Genomic DNA, 16,551 nt, shown 5'->3' on the forward strand with positions numbered 1-16,551 from the left:
CCACATTATTTACAGTTTACTGGTAGCCAGAATAAATATGTTATTAGTTTAGATTAGCCTTCAAAATGCATGAAAACTCATAGGGTCCAGGGAGATGTGAAACCTCAGATGTAATTGTTAGTCTGTATTTGAAAAGGAGAAGAATGCAGGGTCTTGTACACTTGAGCATTAAGGTATTCTTCCTTTGTCCTATTATTCCCTTCTCTTGAGTTGCCAGCAAATACATCTTAACTGAGCTGAATTCCATGAGCTAAGGTAAAGAGCCGCTGCTAAATACCTCTTATTTCACATAAAAGTCATTTATTTTCATATGAGCTTAGAAAGTTACTTTTTATAGAGATTTTTTGACCTGTCAGTAATGGCTTCTAAAACTCTTAAACATGCAGGGTGGCTTTTCCTGCATGACAGCAGTGACTTACTTAGTTAAGAATTTTGCTGGTGTATGATACTAATAAAATATAATGTGCTGCAGACTCTCATATAGACAAGGCAGCTCTGTACAGGAAGTCAGACATTGTTCACATACAAATGTTTGTTCTGATACCTGTCAATATAAAATATGAAAACACATCCAAAAAACTTCAAAGGCATTCCAGATATAATTCCCTATATCATGGTTCTTTTATATTGCTGAATGTAATGTATAACTTTTCCTTAGCTCATCTGGCCCATGCTGACCCAATGACATCTAACAAACTAAAATACTGTTTACAGTTGTGCACAGGAACATGGAAATGGTGATTCCATAAAGTGAGAATTAAAATTCATATTTATATGGTAACAGGGCATGAGGGATACTTCTTAGTTGAATGCTATCTGATTTCATACTTAGAATAAAATATGTAAAGTATCTGTGCCTTTTTTGGATCTTTCTTATAGATGATTGAGACTATAGGAATCAAGAAATTCTTTTCACATTATTGTATCTGAGGTGACTGTAATATTTAGTTGATACTATGTTTAAGAGTAGTATTATTGAATAATATTTTTATTTGAGTTAATATTATCATTCTGTAATGCCTTCTGTTATTACATAAAAAGCTTCTCCCATGTATTCTTCTCTGCATGTATTTTTTCTGGTATTTAAAACCAAAATAAACTCTGAATCTAGTAGTGGTACGATGAAGTCGCTGTTGTAAAAGATCAAATTTTTTTGATCAGTAATGCTAAGGCTAAAAAAGTATTGTGAATCCTATTTCTCACAGCAATATAAAATAATAATTCATTTAATTCTAAATAGAGTACATTTTCACACTGAATCAGTGTTAATCACACATTTTTAATTTTTTCTAGGACAATGGTATTAATCTTGTGGATTATGTTGTCATATACTACCTACGCCATTGTGATAAGGTAAAGGATTTGCTCTATCAGCCTCTCCAAAACTTGGTTTCTTTAAGAGATGGTGAAAGGGTTTGTAACAGCTTTATAGAAATCTGAATGTAATACCTCAGATGGGGAAATAAAATCCATTTCTTTTGCTTTCTTATAATAGTTGTGTACCTCAATTGGCATGAAATTTGCTCTAAGTTTCAAGGTAAGACTTGGGAAAATTTGACCTTGGTTGTTGAGAGAACCACTGCAGGCAGTTAGTGGTGACTGATGCAGACTGGACAGGTGGTCTCTCCAGCCCTGCCTTAGTACATCTGGGTGGCTGAAACATTGTAAATTTTCTTCTGATGTCATGATATTGGAAGGCAGAAGCATGATTTCTCTCTCAGGACAAAAAATGCAAGGACAGGTTGGTATTTTAAGATAGGTGGGTCAGCTGATGGGGGTGAAGTTAGGGGTTGAAATGCTGCTGTAAGTTCCATTCTATTGTATATGATACTCCTCTGTACATGCAGTTACATGTATTATATACATTCATTTATTAGATATATTTTTTTGTTGTTTCGTTGGGGTTTTTTTTGTTTTGTTTTTTATTATTGGCAATAGCCAAACTTATTGAGTGGAAAATTTGAACTATTTTATTTTATATGAAAGTGATGCTATTAAATTATTTTAACAATGATTTTCAACAATTTAGGTTTTTTTTTCTCTTCTCTTTCTTTAAATTCTTACATAAGGTTGTTGCATTGATGAGTTAGTAGTCCTCAGATATATAGATCTGTATCAGTATTCTTTCTTTAAGGTTTTTGGCTTTGTTTGTTTCTCTTTCTTTTTTCTTGTGTTTTCTCTCATTGGTATTTTTGTTGGTTTGGGTTTTTTTGGGGTGAACAGGGATTTTTATACTTTCTAAAGAATTTATTAAAATATTTATTTCATTAATTTAGTTTATATTTCTGCAAACTTCCTCCTATGCTGTAATTTTACTTCAGGGAATTTTGTGAAACAAAACAGTGTATCTTCCTTGGGAGTAAATAAACACAGTGTAATTATCATCCATTGCACTTTCTCCACCAAAATGTTTATAATAAAAAAATATTCTTTCCCCATTCACTAAACAATTAGCTCTCCAACCTATGCGTTTTCCTTTATTACAGATTGAAATCCATGCAGGCATATTTCAAACTCAGCAATATATGCTTATACGCAGCTAAGTCATGTTAATACCATTTATACATACTTTACTTCCTAAAATTCCACTGGAGATATTGCTTTGAACCTTATAAAAGTTTTTTGTTGGTTGGTTGCTGGGTCTTTTTTTATTTTGTTTTGTTTTGTATGTGGGGGGGGGTTTCTATTGGCTTTGTTTATTTATTTTACTTCTGATTATTTTTTCTTACTGTGCTAAAAATAAGGTATATACTTAGGGGTTCCATGCAGGCTTTAACCCCTGTTATTTATTTAACCACATAAACGTTCAGCCGTGTATTTTTATCTGTGTGAAGTGCTTCAGGAAATATATGAATAGGGTTTCCAATTTATGCTTATAAAGTGTGTGTGTTTTTAATGAATTGTGAGAGAGTGAAACCACAAACGTTTGGCATAAGATCCCTTCTTGCATTACAATGGGCATTCCTGTTATCTTTTTCTAAGAAACTGCTAATCCCTTATCTAAACCTTTATTAACATAAAATTAACTGAAATGTTCTGTGTTTAATGTTGTTTCAAAGTTTAAATTGAGCACAGTTTGCTTTACAACATCTAAAAGGAAGTTTCAATACTCAGAATGGTCGATATTTAATCTTGAATGAGATGTTGTTTTAGGAAGAATGATTTAAAATATGTGATTTTTGTAATTTTATAACACTGTTGCATAGATGAGAATTTTTTTAAAAGCTACTTATTTCACTTTAAATGCATTCAGTTTTTATAGTGGCTTGTTTGTTTGTTTGTTTAGGAAGCAGGAACAGACAAGAGTATTTTTCCTTTACCAGAACCACAGGATTTTTTCCAGGCCTCCCAAGTTAAATTTGAAGACCTCATAAAAGACTTAAGGAAACTGAGGAGAGATCTAGAAGGTAACTGGGAACTTTCACATTTGTTCTGCTAACAACAAAGTGCCATTTAAAATGTGATCTTTATGAGGTTTTCTTATTGCTAATTAGGTTTATAGTGTTGATTCATTTAGAGGTTTTACACTGTGGCACAAATTACTCACATAAATTAGAAAGAAAAAAAATTTAACTCATGACTTAATAAAAATGAAAGTAGAGATCCTGAAAAGTAATTTTCCCTTTTACAATTGAAAGGCCCCTAAAGAAATCTTTCTGAATATTCCTTCAGTTATATGTGAATTTTTCTCTGGCTTCTCCAGAACTATGTGTTTAACTGTAGATATCTGTTAGCTCCATAACATAAATACTTTCTTCAGTACTTGTATAACAACAATTTAAAAGCTACAAGAAAGAGTTGAATACTATTAATGTAGAAATAAAACACAGCTTGCCAAGGCAGAGCAAAGGGAAATGGAAAGCTCCAGTTCAAAATATTTTCACCCTCGGACATAAAATAAACATTTAAAAATGTTTATTATAAAGTGGGGCTCAGAAACCAAACTCATCTATCAATCAAGGTACTGAGTGGAAATAAAGTAGGAAGGGTTGTGCTCTTAAGTAATTCAAGCAGTTTCTTTTTTATTTTGTGCTGCATGTAATTTTCTAAAATAAATTCAACAAATGATGACTGAATATTTTAAGCCTTTTTCTTGTTATAGGAAAGTTTCTACTTTACTAAGGGAGTTCTGTGTAGAAGATGGAGTTTAAGAAGAGAATCTGCATAAAAACATGTAAAAAGTTTTACATTTAGATTTACACGTTTGCACCAGTCTAGAAGAGTTCTTTTATCATCAGAATTGAACAAGATAATTGTTTTCGAATTTTTTCAATCAAAGGCGCTGAAAACCGTTACAAAATAGTTTATCCTTACAGCTAGGAATTGCTGGATTAGGTCACTGCCATCCTTAGGATAATTTCAAAGGTTAATAGTGGTAGGAAAGTATCAGTTGTTGTTTGTTCGACCCAGGCATAAGTGAGTGCTCTATCTCCTCTCATCGCTTGGCCCTGTAAGCCCCTTGGCCTGCCCTCTTTTGGGCTAGTTTTTGCAGAAACATGATCTGTGTTTGATCTTGTACTTTTTCAGCATGTAGTCCTGCTGTCATACATCTTAGTCGAGCAGGAGCTGCATTGAGGCTGGAGCATTCACATCATATTTGTTCTACATTGCAAAGGCACAAACAGCGAGTAGGAAAAGCTAAGCTCTTTTACTCTTAAAATAAAAACTTCAGCTTTCTTGTAATCACTGATTTCTGTCTTCTAAACCAAATTTTTATAGGTATTTATAGCAAATCTAGAAAAATTGCTATCTTGAGGTTGTTTCCATAATTCTTTGTAAAGGTGTGTGTTAAAGCCAGTCACAGCAATTAGCACACAAAGTTAATGACAGCAAAGATGTGAAACAAAAAAGGTTGTGGAAATGTTTTCAGAATGTTGGTATTTTATCACTTAGAATATGCAACAGACTCTAGCAAGCATTCCTTGTGATTGTTTCTCTTACATTCAAACAAACAATCACTTATATAAGAACTTATCTTTTTTCAAAGATTCCCTTTCAAATTTTTTCTTCAGTTAATGTTCTAGTTAATTTTTAAATCAGAATTTTAATTGAAGAGGTTATAATTTTAACACGTACAACAAAGATTTGATGAGTCTCTGTAGTTTATTGTAGCCATTAAAAAGTTGTGGCTGCTGGCAGAATACCAGTGAAAGTCTAAAGCTGAAACAGATGTGAGTAGCAGAAAGCAAGTCCAGAGAAGCGTCGGGCCCAGCTATCCAGACAGGCGCGGCCCTTCAGATGTAAATAATTTGAACAATATTAACTGGGGCAGCCTGTGTTATAGGGTACATTGGATAGGTTTCACAGTTTGTTGGCTAAGGTAGTCTTGAGCAGATTACCTTGGAAGTGGGATGAGACAAAGGCAATAAATGGGAGAGAGGTTTTCATCGTGTCATTAGGTAATGAACTAATGTTCCTGCTAGTGACTTCCCTTTTTATGAGATTTGTAAGAAATTATTCAAAAAAAGAAGCATATCACTTCTTGCAACTGAAATGGAAATTTTGGTAGTTACTTTTCATATTATTTGTCATTTAGTATTTAAAAATATATTTGACTAGTTTATCAAGGCATTCATTTATGTTTCTAACATGGTTATTAACATAGGAAAGATGGAATTATCATGAGTGTCGAGTCTTATAAACCTCGTGGTATAAGCCTCTAGTTTGAAATACCTAGACACTGTGGAACCAAAAGTTCAAATCTAGATGGAGTACAAACCCTTTCATCCTTTTCAGATAAACAGATTGAGTTCCATACCATTTGCTATTTTTAAATCTTTCAGATTAGACTTTAAAGGTACAAGCTAACTTTACTCTGAAGGGATTAGACTGGAGTTAGACTCAGGAATTCAAAAAGGTTTTTGGAGAACCTTAATCCAACAGGTTTTTAAAACATATTCCAGAACAATCTTTTTAATCTTAGGTGTTTTCAGTTAAAAAGAATGAGAAACGAAAATATGCATTTAACATAGGCTTTAAGGGGAAAAAAGTGAATATTGGATGGTAAGATGAAAATTTTGGAGTTAAATCTGGTTCCACTCTAATATCCAACTAGAAAGAAATTTCTGTAAACTCAGGTTTTCACTCCAGGTCTGTTGGTGTATTTCCAAGGCTTTCAAATATTACATAGTATCATAAGCAAATACATTTATTCATTTAACTCATGCTAGCCTTGCTAGCTTTCCAGTTAATGTAGAGTTATGGAGAGAAACGGTTTTACTTTGCTTCAGTTTGTAAGACTTTTTATTCCTTGTCTAGGGCAGTGAATGATTCCCACATTTTTCTTTTCCTGTGACCAAATATGATTTACCTTCTAATTTTAACAATGTCACTTGGTATTCTTGAAATTGGTATTCTTCTGGAATAAACACAGAATGTTTTAAATACATCATCATAAGAAGATACTCAGAAAGAAAGCCACTTTACCAAAGTTTGATAGACTAGAATAAGTTTTACCATGAATGCTTTTATTAATCTGTGTCTGAAGTTGAACAGTTTTAATTAGTTGCCCTGTAGATTGTTTCCATCTGTCATACTCATTCCTCTTCTTTGTAATACAGTACATAAAATTTTAAAATTTTGTGCTGCCCTGTTCCTCAAAAGAAAGCAATATGAGATGCCTCCTGTAATAGTCTGTGATGTTCATTATAACTTTTTTTTCTATTTTTTACCAATGAAACAGCAAAGGTATTTATTGAACTGTTAAAAATGGAAACCAAGGTAGGCCCATACTAAGGATTTTGAAAAGTCACTTCTTTTTCTCATAATTAATTAAATTTACTATGAGAGAGATTGTAACTTTCTGATTCCCTTGAAAATCCACATACCCTTTACTTTCCCCTCCTTTCATGGCCACCAGTAGAAATAGTGGTTGCAATTTTCATACTAATATTTTTTCAGTACTGTATATAAGTTTTAAATTTTATTAACTTAACTCTCTGTGTGTGTACATATGTACGTGTTTGCAAAGACATATGTGACCAAAAAAATCTAAAATAAAAAGAAGACTTTAAGGATCTGCTATACAATTGTCAGTTTGAGACAGAAGACATGGTTTCATATTGGGCACCTCTTAACCTAGTTGTTGACAGATCTGTACCTTTCATAAGTATGTAACCTCAATTTTTCCCCATTTAAATGGGAGAGCTTCACCAAAACTTAAGTTTATGACAACTCCATTTTATAAAATTGCATAATCCTTATGAAAAGATTAAAAGAGAAGTAAATCTATGCAAGAGAAGTTGAGAAATTACAATGTTGTGTTGGCCATTTTCACACTGGTTTTTATGCAGAAGCATTACAGATATCTTAAAATCTGTAAGATTTTAAGATATCTGTAATGAGAAGAGAAGTGCAGTTTGGTAGGTTGGAATGTACATCTGGAGGTCCTGTGGTGCAGAGCCTTTGAGCAAAAGTAACTTGGTATTTAGATCAGGCTGTACAGGGCCAAAGTCATCTCAGTTTTGAATCTAAGGATGGAAATGGCAGCACCTCTCTGGGCACCTGCTCCAGTGCTTTATTGCCATCTTGAGTACTTTTCTTTATCCCATGTGAGGATTTTCTGTGCTGCAACTTGTGACTATTGCTCAATTTTCTTTAGATGTGCATTCCTGAAAAAGTCTGGCTCTACCTTCTCTCTAGTTTTTCATTAAATAGTTGATATGAAAATCTAGATCTGCAGCCCGCTTTCTCTAAACAGGGCTGAACATACCTGCTTCTCCTACCTCTTCAGGTGCTTCATTTAATTTTCATTCCTAAATGTCATGACAATATAAATAGTTTTTTTCAGGTATTGATATATATTTATATAGTATAAAATATATTCTTGTTCATAGAAACATGTCCAGTGGACTGGATGGCACTAACAAACACCATGCCAGTCATGTCACTCTCTTAACACTGTGTCTCAGCATGGCTGATTAGACCAGACTAAACTGCTGCATCTACACTGCTCTCATTCAGTGCTTCTTCAGGGAGCTGTGTATCACATTTTATTGCAAAGCATGGAAAAGAATTTAGAAAAAAGAAATGGATGGAAGTTGAAAAGGGTCACTCATTTGCCATGCTTTCAGCAACTGCTACTTTAAATAGAGTCAAGGAGGAAACTCCAAAAAGAAAAATAATCAGTTCATGCAGACTAAAACTCTGATTTTCCAAATTTAAAGTACTGAAAAACATCTAGATTTATAAAGGATTAGAAGGGAATATATTTATCAATAGGAAAACATACAAAGGAAGAAAAGTTTTGTTGGTATTATTCAAAAAAGTTAATTTAAAATTCCTAAATGTCTTTTCCCATCAGAGTCCTCAAACTGAGTGAAAAAGTTTTGCAACAAAATGTCCCCCAATTAACTATAGCCTGGTTTTGTTCTAGAGATTAATTGATTTGATGGCTTATCATTTATTTAGGTGGAATTATAGATTTAGTTCATACATAATACAGCCTATGGTAAAGTCTGTTCTGTGGACTAGAGTTTTAGTGAAATTATGATACAGTAATGATCCACAGTGCAAGGATTACAGTGTTGAGGGGTTTTGTCTATTGTTTGACTTGCTTGATAGACAGTAAGTTTACTGGATCACGTCAAGAAAATTCTAAGCATTATACCAATTTTGAGCATTAACTTTGTAAATAATTTGTATAATCAAAAGTTATGTGTTGATAAAGATGATTGCTTATTTATTAGGAGGATAGTATTCCAAAAAGTATCAAACGTACTCTTCTAAAATATTTTCAACCAATTGAAGCCTTAGTCTAATTTAAGTTAAATGTTTTAAGTCAATTTAAAAGAGGGGCTTTTGTCAGAGAAATATCTGTCTAACACACATGTCAAAAAGTCTTCCCAGCAGGAGCAGAGTTGTATGATAATTTACAGGACATACATAATTTAATTCTCATTGTTGGTTATATGTTCTTTAAAATTGTGAAAGTGCAAGCAAACACAAAATTGAACTGGGTGGTGGAACATGAGGAGGCAAATAAGTGCATGTGTTCTTTCTCTGGGCAATAGCATAAAAGAAGCATGTTGTTTTGTATGTGGTTTCACTGTTTTTGCACAGTCCAATATTTACATTATCTGTTTTGAAGCAATGCAAAACTGTGTAAGGAAAAGAGCAAAGCAAATGGCTGTATACAGGAAAGGGGGTTTGGTTTTTTTGCAAGAGTTGGCACTTCTTCATTCTCAGATTTTTCTGATTACTTTTTGAATAGTCTTTTGCCTTAGCAGGATGAAATGTATTTCACTGTGTTTTGATTTAGAAAGATCCAACACAGGCATTTAAAATGCATTTTCTATACCTGCATTGGATTTGATTTTACAATAAAACTAACTTTTTGACAATGTTCCACTGGTAATGTTCATATGTGAATAAATTTAGTATAAATTTTTCTAGGTAGATAATTTCTTAAAATTTCATTAGATTCTTTAGATTTTGATAAAAAGAATAATATGGAATTATTTAAATGGTTTAAGCATTCAAATATATAATAGAGAAGAAAAGCAATTATGTTTTTGAAGACTTTATTCCATGAAAGCAGATGTCTGCATGTGTGCTCAAAGGCACAGGGAGAAGGCTTTCAGTTGGTTAAACAATGGCATGCTGTTAATTTTTTTAGTATATTTTTTCCTTTGGCTGAAGAATTCTCAGAAATTTCTTGTTAAAATCATTCTGCAAATGCTTAGATTCCAAAATGAATCTGGGAAATACCACACTTATGATTTTCTGTGCACTTTTTTGTGTGCCCTTTTAAATAAATAAATAAATACATGTGTGTATGTTAGGCATTAGTTACATAACTATGAAGGATACATCTGGGAGCAGGTAGTGTACATCTGGGAATGGGAGGAATACTGTCCCTATCAATGTGTGTGATGGATAATGAGTTATGTAGTTTGGAGAGTGGTAAATACTGGTGTTGGGAGGAGCTGTGACTTCATGTTTATGGAGCTCATCAGCTTTTCCTCTTTATGGAGGTATGCAGTAAGAGACAGGACAGATTTCTGCTAGAATTGAGACAGTCACTTATCAAAGATTGAAACTGCATTACTTCAGACTGTGGGGTGCTTATTAGTAGTAGTGGGGCTAATAGGCGCTTTGTGAAATGCTAATATTGCTGGTAGTTTATGAATTTACATGATTTTAAATCTAAGCTGAAAGCTCAGCTGAACCAAACTTCACCAACTTGGTGGAAAAATTAATTAGATCCAACTTTATGATCTGTCTTGCACATAAAATCAGAGATCCAGCAATAGAGAGCAAAACAGATCACTTCTCTGGCTTTTACAGTTTCAGCTCATAAGCTGTTTCAGCCATTGGACAATTCTCTTATGTCTGATCCCTTATTCAGTGCAATAAGTGATAAAATGTTTGAAAGGTCTTTTTCTTTCTTAGCATAGTAAAAATCTTAGCTCATCTGATGAAAATATTATTCTTACTTCTTAAAAATATTGTCTCTCTCTCAATTACCCACGCAAGACTCTTCAGTTTCAAAATATTCTCTTTTTTTGTACTGTTCAGAGCGAAGAGAAATGTTTCCGTTTCTGAGCAGATTCTGCTAGCGCACACTTCTACACTCTTGACAGATCTTAATGATGTGTGGAGTTCTGTATGTTTGGATCTTGACACTTAAGAAGTTTCTACCAATCATGTGTACTGGAATCACTTAAAGGAATCTTTCAAAGGCTTGACTGGAAAATTATGAGGCTTTAGTCATTATAATAATTTATATGTACTGTTCTGTCCCTTGCAGTGTGCTTCTCTGCTGAAGGGTGCCCTGAATGTAAACTACTATTTCAGAAGGAGTACATTAAGCAGAGGCTCAGATATGTTGCTATGGTGTGAAAAATATTTAGTTTTACTAGCAGTCTTTTTCATTTTGCTAAATGTATTCCTGGGAAACAATTTTAACAGAAAGGTTTTTAAATGATTTGTATAATATGGTGGTGCCCTTTCACCAAATAAGGAGCTAAAAAAAATTTAGAATAGCTGAAACTAATATAGGCCTGAAAGTTCCTCTGTATGCCATCACTAACTCTAAACGTTCAAAAATGTTGTTGAACTTACAACAAGAAAAGCCCCCTCAAAAGACAAAGGTGGAACATCTGATCAAACTTGTGAGAATTGTCAAGATGTCTGACTCATTCAGAGCAGGTGAACTTTTTAAACTCTTTTGTATGCCACTAATTCAATTATTTCATTTTCCACATCTTAGGACATGTCACTGAAATGTTTTTTCTGTCTCATTTATATGTGACAGCTAGAGCACCTAAACAGATACATGTTTCTGTGTGTCATGAGGAAATGTCTTTCAAAGACTGACTTTTGACTTATCTTCTATCCTCTGGATTATTTTTTTAAGAAAAAGGAATTATTAATTTGTGAAGAAAGAAACTTTATATAGAAGCATTTCTTCTTCTTTATATAGAATATTTCTTCTTTTAAATTAGCTGAAAATATCTTCACAGAACAGTAGCTTTACAAGCAATTAGTAGGTTGGGATGGTGTATTTAGTTTTACATGTTATAACGCTTTTTTGCATTAAATTGTTGACTTTCATTTAAGGCAGTAGAGACTGAGCTTGAGAACAGAGTGCTACCACAGTCTGATGCCCATTTATGCTTTTCTCAGGTAGTTTTGTCTCAGAGAATTTCCCGCTCCACAGCATTTCCATCTCTGCTTTATTCACAGACATCCGTATTAGTCAGCCCTGCTCCGGCTTTGGTGGCAGTGCTTGAACATTTGTGTGTTCCTATTGTTTGTATGTACTGATGATCAATATGGGTCCAAAAGTGCAAATAAAATACTGTCTCTGAAACTTTTCTGAGTCAGTAGCAGCATAGCCTCTTGCAGTTGGAAATTAAAGTTCTTACCACACTCCCACAGAATCAAGATGAATCTGTTGCCTTTTGTACATTATTTAAAATTCTGTCTGAAAAGAAACTTACATGCAAGTTTGTACAGAAATGCAAAAGCTGTAGATAGTGCAAAAGGCATTCACTTAATTCCATGTGAACAGCTCCAGTGAGTAGGTACCTAAGTGCATGTAATAACAGGAGACTGTAACCAGATTCTGCAGTGGTGTCTAATGGGTAAACATGCCTCTGCACCAGTAACTATTTGTTTAGCTTGCAAAGTTGTTTCCAAACAAAAAAGTAATAAAGTAATACCAAAGGAAATAAGTCATGAGAAAATGACATAGCACTTGCTGAATAATATTAATTTATGAAATTTGTCAGAGGTTTATTAGGATTTAATTTGGGCGTGTAGATCCCAGTAGCATAACAGGTTTGTGTGCTGTAAAAGATCATGGATTCTCTCACACAGAAATTTGGGATTATTTAGCCCTACACTGAATTCATTTGCAGTATTATTTCAAATGCTCTTGGAAACAGAAAAGGCAAGGGCTCTAAAAAAGAATTGTCAAATAGTAATCCTTCTGTCAAAGATATGCTTGCGTTGTAGCTGAGTGGAAGAGCGAGCCTGGCAGTGTTACCTGCCATGCTCTGAACAGACAGGAGCAGGGCAACTTCAGCAGCTTTCACAGAGGCATAACTCATAGGGGATAGTGTCACTGACAGGTTTATAGGAATTCATGGTGTTGGTACTTGGTTTTGCTGTCAGACTGATTCCTGTAAATGCTACTGAGGGGTTCTGGTGAGTAAATAGTTAGTAATTTACTGTTATCAGCTTTAAACTATTTCTGGTTTTGCATTTACTTTTAAAATGGTGCTTAAAAAATTCCAAATTGTGTCTGATTGACACAGAAATGCTCTTTACATGAAAGTTTGTTTATGAGCCATGATTCGTTTGACAGATTTACAAGTGTCTGTGGAGTTTTAAGACTATTGCCCAATCGGCATTAAGTGAGAGACATTCTATTTTGTAAATATTTTCACTTATATTGGGGATTTTTAAAGAACTTTTTGAGCCAAGTACTGCATTAAATCTGAAGACAGTGGCAAACTGATAATCAGCAGTTTCCAGCTTTGTTTTAATGTTTTGCTAATGCTTTCCATTTCTGTGGCCAAGATTTGTAGTGGGTGAAGCATGATGTACATCCAACAATTTGTAAGGGCTTTCAAATACTTTTGCACCCTTGTATTTTCCTTTTTTTTTTTTCTGCAATAGCTCATTTAGAAATAAACAATTTTCAAAATAGCATATTACATTCAATTCCACTAACATACAGCTCATACCCAGGAAAAGAACCAAAAATTTATTACATTAGTGGAGAATTTGCATCTGTTTGAACTCAGTAATGCTGAAACAGGTTTTTCATTTTCTCAAATGATTATTTTGGAATGGTGAGAGGAGAATTGTATGTATGGTGTGATAGCTGTCAGCTTCCTCAGAATTCCCTCAGATTCCTCAGAATTTCAGAAAAAGACTTTTTTTTCAGAAAGAAGCTTTTCATTATGTATTTAAAAGACGGAATATGATGTGTTTAAATCACCACTCCATTCTGCCTACTTTCTGGCATACAAACAAATATCCATTAACTCTGCTCTGAATCATTTGAAAGGTTTGTCATGTGCTACCGGATAAAAGACCATAGATTAAAGATGAACTTAGAGTGTAGCCCAGGCCATTTTACACAACCTGCAGTTTGAGTTGTGGAGGGTTGCTAAATTAAAATATAGTCTTGGGTGGGAATGGGTATTTTGCTATAAGAATTGACCAAATGTATTTCTGCTCTCAATTAATTGAAAATCTGTGATTGTTTTCAGTACGTCCTGGTGGTCCTAGGGTTTATAAGCACAATACTACTTGCACAGTAAAATGCATCTATTTTCAACCTTCCCTTGACTTTTTACACTACATTGCAAATTTAAATAATGGGACATTTTAATCACACAGGCTCAACTTCCATTTCGACAGTTTTACATTAAATTTTGTTCAATGGTGGTGGCAATATGGTGTGAATACAGTTCATGCAGTCAAACTGTAAGTTTTTGGTTTAACTTCAAAATAAGTTTCCATCTAAGTGTTGCTTCTTGGAAATGAAAAATTGTAGAATAAAAATCTTGTAGCGGTTTATAAATTCAGTTGCTAAATGGAAAGTAATTTCAGTTTGATTTCTGCCTCTTGTCATCTTTAATGTGGAACACTGGAATGCAATAAGTTTATTAGAAGTTCTAGGCCTGTTAAAATTCATTGGCAAATGAAATTAAGTTTTTCAGAAATTGGCATGGCATTGGTTCTTAAAATAGCAGATAGATTAAATAGTGAACAAATTACACTTATATTTAAGTTCACTTTCTTACATACTTCAGCTAATTCATATCATAGTTTGGGGATGGAATACTCAAGTAATGCTGAATTTCTGCATCTGTTTAATGAAAAATGGTTGAGTATGGGATGCCTGACATTGATTGATTAAAATCAATTCAGATACAAAGGATCCTCCACTCACCACAGAAACAGACTTTAAAGCTTTAAATATACCATCTAGAATTAGTGTGTGAGGCAAGCTGTGTTATTAGCAAGCCCAAGCACACTGCAGGAGTTTTAGAACAAATTCCTTACTAAAGACAAATTCTACTCTTTAAACATATATAGAATTTTTTATTTAGTATGCTTGACTAGTATTTGTATTTCTTATTTTAGTGTAATTGCTGTATTTCTTAGTGCTTATTTATAACCTCTAAAGTAAATTCAGGTGAGTATTTAGAGGTAGGCTCCTATGGTGCTGAAATCTACTTTTGGTACATTTCTTCTGTCATAAATATGTCTCATCTTTTTGTAGCCTCTGAAAAGCAGATGAAGTTAGTTTGCAGAGAGTCTTCTGAGGAACATCTCCAGCCCTTCAAGGAGAAATTAGAGGAATTCTTTCAGAAAGGTAACCACATCTGAAAAAAAATCTTACTGCCGAATAGTGTAGTGGTTTTTAAAGTTATGTGTAATGTAAGCTGCATTAAATATCTGTTTCCTCTGAAAATTCCTGTGGATTATGTTCCTAATGGGCCTAATATATGTTCATATATGTTGATATATGTTATACAGATCTTGGACATCACTTGTCAAAGCTAATCACTCCCTTGATCTCACCCATTTCCCACTGGTTATTTTGTGCTTTGTTCTTTATTATTATTTGTAGGCAAAATGAAAAATATATTAATCACAGATGAAATTTATCAGAGGGAATATAAAGCTTCAAAGACTGAAAAAAGACAAGAGTGAAAGACACTCTTTTAGAGAAAGTCCACATGTATACGTGTCATCTTTTCTCCCTAGTGCAGGCTTATGAACTGACTTATTCATATTTAAAGATTTTTGTCTTGCTTGAGACAGAAATAAATATTTAAGAAGTGATTTACCAGGTTAGAGTCTGGAGGCAGTGGGTGAAAACCAAGGTGCAATTTGGTGCTCAGCTGAGGACAATGTAAATGCAGGTTGCTGTTGAAAACAACAGTCCTGCTCCTTCCTGTTTCTCCTGCTGTGTTCCCCATCACCTGCTTCTGCCAGCACCATTGCTTCTGCAGTTGTGGAAGATATATTCAGGAAGAGATTTCCCCCCTCTCCTTGTAGGAGTACAATCTTCTTGGGTAAACAAAAAAACCCTGTATTTTTGACAGAGATATTAGAATTTTTGAGAATTTAATTGTATTTCTCATAGAAATGGTGAACAATTTAACAATTTTCTATCTGAGAAGTCAGTTAAACTACCTTAATCTGCTCATCCAGACAGAATATTGGTGATCATTCAGATTATTGTAGTAATTTATTAATTAGCTTAATCCTTTTTACGAAGGTTGTCCTAAAGTATTTTTAATAACTTTGTTTCATGAGGCTGTCTTGTGTAAATACTTTAACAATTGAAAACAGGCTGTTTCAAAAGTAGCAGTTAAATTGTACTGGTAAATAAGCTGATATTCTCCTTTGCCGTTCTCCCAGGCCATGGTGCAGTGTACTTGGACAGTATTTAAGCAGCAAATTCCTCGCCACAGAATTTTTAAAACAAAAAATGTAATGGAAATCTTGATGTCACTGCAGGACAGTTTCATTGTCTTTCTAATGCATTTAACTGGAAGTTTTCACTTATGATTTAACAATGATATCAAGATTGAATTAGTACTAAATATAAGTGTATATATACATTTTATATATATATATATGTGTGTGTGTGTGTGTGTTTGTATTTCTACAAACCATTCTCCAGCATGTTTCTTGATCTAGCTTGCCAAAATATTGTAATAATCAATTTTGCCCAGGTCTTGCCAGGACCCTGACCAAATGGTGTCTTCCACAATGGTATCACAGATTCTGTAATTCTTGCTGCACCCTGGATCTCACAAGGACTCTCATGGTCTGTGCACTTGGCAGCTTAGCACCACTCAGCTGTTTGCTTGCTGCCCCTCCATTGGGAGACAAGGAGAGGGTGGAAGGTTGAATGAAAGAAAACTAGTGAATTGAAATACAGACAATTTAATAGGGAAAGCAAAAGCTGTGTGAACAAGCAATGCAAAATATGGAATTCAATCAACTCCTTTCCATCAGTGATCAAGTGTTCAGCCATTTCTTAGGATCATTAAGGCTGGAAAAGACTTCTTA

General features: G+C 33.8%; 1 protein-coding gene across 1 annotated transcript in view; it reads left to right on the forward strand.

Moving 5' to 3' along the window:
- Positions 1 to 16,551, forward strand: part of FMN1 (formin 1) — a 123,782-nt gene that overhangs the window by 72,093 nt on the left and 35,138 nt on the right. The window contains exons 11-13 of the mRNA XM_059473848.1: positions 1,294 to 1,353; positions 3,287 to 3,407; positions 14,747 to 14,839. Of these exons, the coding sequence (XP_059329831.1) occupies positions 1,294 to 1,353; positions 3,287 to 3,407; positions 14,747 to 14,839 (274 nt within the window). The remainder of the gene's footprint in view (positions 1 to 1,293; positions 1,354 to 3,286; positions 3,408 to 14,746; positions 14,840 to 16,551) is intronic.

The sequence above is a fragment of the Ammospiza nelsoni genome, chromosome 6 (assembly GCF_027579445.1).
Source record: "Ammospiza nelsoni isolate bAmmNel1 chromosome 6, bAmmNel1.pri, whole genome shotgun sequence".
Classification (NCBI taxonomy): Eukaryota; Metazoa; Chordata; class Aves; order Passeriformes; family Passerellidae; genus Ammospiza; species Ammospiza nelsoni.